Here is a 5,310-nt window from a genome sequence, read left to right as displayed (position 1 = left end):
TGTTGGTTGGTTATTGGAAAAATGTGTTCTGACTTCTTCGCGACAACAAGTGGAAAAGGACTGAAAACAAAAACAAAACTCGAACAAAATGTAGCCCGCTTGATGGAAACAAGAGTTTTGGGTTTGTTTCAGTTTTGTTTTTGTTTTTCAGGTTCTAGAAAACACAAACAGGACATAAACTCAACTGTCCGTTTAGTGGAAAACCGCCATCACGTAACGGCCGATGTACCATGGGGACTTTCCGAACCTGTATACAGCAATTTATTTTAAAATAAAATTTTTATCCATTGCAATGTTTCGCCTGAATCAAAAGTAATAGTTTATTCGTAAGGTACTTTCAGAAATTTTACATGTTAAACAAAATGCGCAGTTAGAAACACTACTACTCACTAAACAAAATGCAGCAATTTTCTCCTATTGTGTGATAAAAAGCATGCGATTTTATCCATGCAACAAAATCCCCGCAATTTTGTCGCAGCACCCAAATTGTATTGTCAGATACGGGCTTTAAGCTATAAGTACAAAATGTATAGGTTTTTTTTCTCTACTGTAGTTACTATTTCTATCTCTTTTGATCTTAGTTGGTAGTTTAAATCTCTTCACTCACTCATACTTCAAAATTAATTTAACCCCCTCAACCCCCAAATTAAAGTTGAAATTTATAATGAATTGTAAAAAAAAATTCTACTGTCAGTATCTATGGAAATATTTTACATATTTTTATACTAATTATAAACAAATATATTAATAATAATTTTATAAAATAAATAAAAATATTGACTGCTCTGATTAAAAAAAAAAAATGCTGTTTTTTTTAAATTTGTAGGTTTTTTTACGAGCTTTCGAATGGTGTATATAACTTCTTTCAAAACTTAAAAACCGCGGAGTTATTTTATTTGTTTATTAGGGAAAAAAGTGCCTTCTATTTGGTAATAATTATTTACAAATTTGAAAAAAAAAAAAAATTTTTTTTAACTAGAGGATACTTGGTGTCCCTTTGAAGAAAATGAGCCCAAAAAGAATGTTTTAGTCATAACCCTGCCCCCGCAATAGTCATTTGAAAATGGGCCTTTTTTGTAAAAATGGGATAAATAAATGGAAGTTCGCAAAAATTATTTGTTCGATCGAGCCCATCTTTTACAAATCTCTTAAGGATATAGAAACTCACATTTTGGAAAAGTTTGGTAAGATTTTATTAATTTTTTAAAAAGTTATTAACAATTAAAGAAAAAGCACTTTTCCGTTTAATTTTGCAATAACTTTTTTGTTTATAAAGCAATTTTAACTTATAAAGTCTCATTTTAAAGATGAGTTTCTCTATGTCAAATCTATGACTATTGAACTTTTTGCTAAGATTAATAGTTTTTTTACAATGCGTAGAACGAAAAATGACGAATTTTTGATCTATTTGTTGATAAATAACAATGACATTATACTTTTTTCATGACCCATTTGATGAGACGCCTTTTGTATTATCATTCCCAAGACTTTCCAACAATAAAATCACGCCCAGTAATTTTTACGAGTTCTCCATGATTTTTCACCTTTATTTCTTGGTCTATAATGTATCTGTTCTGCCACGGTAAAACGAGCGAAACTATTTTTAAAGCTTGTTAAAATATACAAACTAACAAATTAAATAAATTTCCACACATTTTAGAAAGCAAAACCTTGAACTCTGGACTACGAAAAAAATTATTCGAACACTGGTAAAAACATATCCTTACCGATTTTCCTATCCATCACCTGCTGCGAGTCCGATAACATCTGAACTAGCCACTTGCTAGATCCCGCCTCGCTCATAGAACTGCTGCCGGACTCCAGCCTGTTATTGATGGCCTTCACTTTCTCGTTCACCTGCTTCTCCACGTAGTTCTGCAACAGCTGCTGCAAGTCTTCTTTCTTATTCGTCGACGGAGCTTGGCCGGGGGAGATAGCAAAGGGAACGACGTTGTTAACGGGCGACACGTTGCTGTTGGAATCGGCGCGTTCCACTCTCGTTCCTTCACTGGCCAACACGCAGGTGAAGTGCAGGGGCTCCGTTTCAATCAGGCCCCTTATTATTTTCTGAGAGGCGACGTTTTTGTATTTCAGCTTAGGCTCTGTAGTCGAGAGAACGTCCTTAGGACAAATGCTCTCTTTGTTGAAGGAGTAGTTCGTGAAACACTCCGCGTTTTGAGCGGCCGGGTCCGAGACGGCGTTCGGGTTGGACGTGAGAAGGTAGGTAGAAGAACCGCCTCCCCTCACATAGGGCGGTGGTTCGATGTCGAACAATTCAGGTTCTAATGGCGTGCCGTACAATCCGTATCGTCCGCGTAATAGCAGGTGGTAGGGATTCGTTCTTTTCTCGAGTTCGGTTGATATTTTGCTCAACAGGGAAATGCACTTCGTCGATATTAATTTTTCCTTATCCTTGGTCGAGACTTTTAAAAGCAGTGCGAAGATCCACTGGAGTCCGGAAGCTGACTTTACATGGTTTATGGAGTCTAGTACGTTGAACAGTGAATTTAAGATGGACGAGGAAAATTTCTCTCCGCAAGGGGGGCTTATGTTACTCGCACCGCTGAAAAGAACAAAAAAATAATAAATAGATAAATAAACCATTTGGTTAATATGTGAACAAAATTAAATGTTACATCTTAAAAACAAAAGTAATAAACAAAGCTTGTTAAAGAAAAAATTGAAAGAATTGTTTGATATTTTTATTTTTCAATCATTTTTATGATAAACAAATCAAGGTACTGAGATGCGGTTTTCGCGAAACTACTTTTTTCCTATCTCTTCGGGAAATAGGAGAAACCCACCAAAAGTAACAAATTTGGCCCACTCTGCACATTTAATGATTTTTTTGAAACACTCTGTATATAAAAGCCGAGCTTGAACTTTGCAACTTTGCAGATGGAAATGTTTACTTATAAAACAAGCTGCTATCAAATTCAGGGGAAAATTTTGTTATATTTAATCCTTATACAGCCCATTTCCTAAAAAACGCTGCAAGCCATAACTCAGTCATTTATAATCTGATTTTAAAAACAAAAAAATTATATTAAATGGCACTAAATACACTATAGAGTGAGCTTATTGGGACGTATTTATTATTATTTTATTTTGAAAAGCGATAGTCAACTTTTTTTTTTCAAATGGCAATATATGCTTATTTTTTATTTATTATGCAGAATTATATTCTGAATTCAATGATGTATATAAAGTATACTTTTGTGGAACATGTTTTATAGAAATAGCATGAAAATATCAGTCAATACCGCATTATTAGCGCCTGGTCGCTTAATTGACAACTAACATATTTTGACTAATCATGTATGCCTGGAAAACAAAAAATAAAACAAAGTAAATGTCATTTTAGCGTTCGTGTCTCAGTTTTTTACGCATTATACTCTTTTTGTGCGANGTCTATATCACGGATTTCTATGACTTACTTTATCGCTCTCACGTAACGGCCGATGAATCATGGGGACTTTCCGAACCTGTATATACACTCTGTATAGGGAAACGGTGATTCTGTCCCCTGAAAAATTACTAGTCTTTGACTTTGTGACGAAAAAACTGGAAGTCAAAAGAAGTTATATAATAAAAAAATAAACTCCATAATATTTTGTTTGTATAACTGGTACAGTGAAGAGTTATTGTTTCTAACGCGTTTAGATTTTCTAAAACCCTTGTCAAAAGAATGCTACTGAAAATTATGCATCAAATCTTCTTTAGATTTTCTAAAACCCTTGTCGAAAGAATGCTACTGAAAATTACGCATCAAATCTTCTCTCCGATACACAATTTTATTAAACTGTATAAAAAAACATCGTTTACCTTTATATATCTGCAGAGCGGCGGCGGCTGAAGATCGGTCAAAAGCAGATTCCGCGTACCGATGTCCGTGGCAACAACGAGCCTCTTCTCGTCTACGTCCTCGCCTTTCAGCCAGATATCTATGCTGGCGGTAACTAGATCTGAACAAGACGGTATGATGATGTCGGTTAGCAACACGGGCTTCCCGAAATCTAAAGTAACGTGTCTCCTAGCGCCGGACTGCATTCTTTCCACTACGATAACCTGCCGAGGGGGCACCACCAGAAGCTGTTGCCAAGGGAGGGGGCCCAGTTGATTGGAAGAAGCAGCGACGTCGTCTGCCGGTGGCACCGGTTTGCTGGGACTGTAATAGTCCAAGGTCTTCGAAAGGCCCTGGTACATCGCATCTGGGATATATACTTTCTCTTAGAAAAATAATTCTTGTTAAAACACACACACACGAAATCAATCCAAAGTCCGCAAGGTTTTCTCTCTATGTTAAAAGGGCTCTATAGTAAATAGGCAACCAGCAATACATTTTTATAGAGTTTATTACACGGTTTGTCTAAATATTAATTATTGCACAACTAACAGACTTTCCTCTGTTCTAACGCAGATTTTCTATAAATGGAGTTAGTTTGAAACTGAAATTATTACTGTTTGTTGTAAAGAAATTTGGAATTTGCCGCTTTTGAACAAGCGTAAATTATAAATTTTATAGAAAATCGGCGTTAAAATGGGGGAAAGTCTGTTATTTGTGCAATAATTCATATTTAGACAAAATGTGTAATAAAATCTATAAAAATGTATTGCTGGTTGCCTATTTGCTATAGAGCTCTCTGAAGTAGGAATTTAAAAAAATGTAACAGATCATTTTTCAAAATTAAATCACAATTACACAGCTTGCTGTGACAGATATATGCCAATACTACTATTTTATGTAAAAACCTTAGCTTGTGTTAGAGCTTTACATTTGGAAAATACTTATAATAGACCAGGAAAGGAAACATTTTGAAATTTATTAATTACTGGGCGTTATTTTATTGTTGGAAAATCTTGGGAATGATAATACAGGAGGCATCTCATCAAATGGGTCATGAAAAAAGTATAGCGTCATTGTTTTTTGTCAACAAATAGATCAAAAATTCGTCATTTTTCGTTCTACGCGTTATTGTAAAAAAACTATTAATCTTAGCAAAAAAAATCAACAGATGATTTAATCTAGAGAAACTCATCTTTAAAATGAGACTTTATACGTTAAAATTGCTTTATAAACAAAAAAGTTATTGCAAAATTAAACAGAAAAAGTACTTTTTCTATAATTATTAATAACTTTTTAAATAATCAATAAAATCTTACCAAACGTTTCCAAAATGTGAGTTTTTATATCCTTAAGAGATTTGCAAAAGATGGGCTCGATCGGTCAAATAGTTTTTGCAAAATTCCATTTATTTATGCCATTTTTGCAAAAGGGCTCATTTTCAAATGACTATTCCGAGGGCAGGG

General features: G+C 34.4%; 1 protein-coding gene across 2 annotated transcripts in view; it reads right to left on the bottom strand.

The window, feature by feature from the left end:
- The window catches only part of LOC108905033 (baculoviral IAP repeat-containing protein 6), a 50,985-nt gene that overhangs the window by 31,801 nt on the left and 13,874 nt on the right, over window positions 1-5,310 (bottom strand). Inside the window, exon 9 of one of the 2 annotated variants that reach the window (XM_023453951.1) lies at window positions 3,826-4,229. In XM_023453951.1, the coding sequence (XP_023309719.1) occupies window positions 3,826-4,229 (404 nt within the window). The remainder of the gene's footprint in view (window positions 1-3,825; window positions 4,230-5,310) is intronic. The other variant, XM_023453952.1, reaches the window with a different exon arrangement.

This window comes from Anoplophora glabripennis, unplaced genomic scaffold (assembly GCF_000390285.2).
Source record: "Anoplophora glabripennis isolate ALB-LARVAE unplaced genomic scaffold, Agla_2.0 scaffold129, whole genome shotgun sequence".
NCBI classification, from domain to species: domain Eukaryota; kingdom Metazoa; phylum Arthropoda; class Insecta; order Coleoptera; family Cerambycidae; genus Anoplophora; species Anoplophora glabripennis.
The sequence above is the reverse complement of the archived record's forward strand: the minus strand, read 5'-3'. Positions and strand labels throughout refer to the sequence as shown.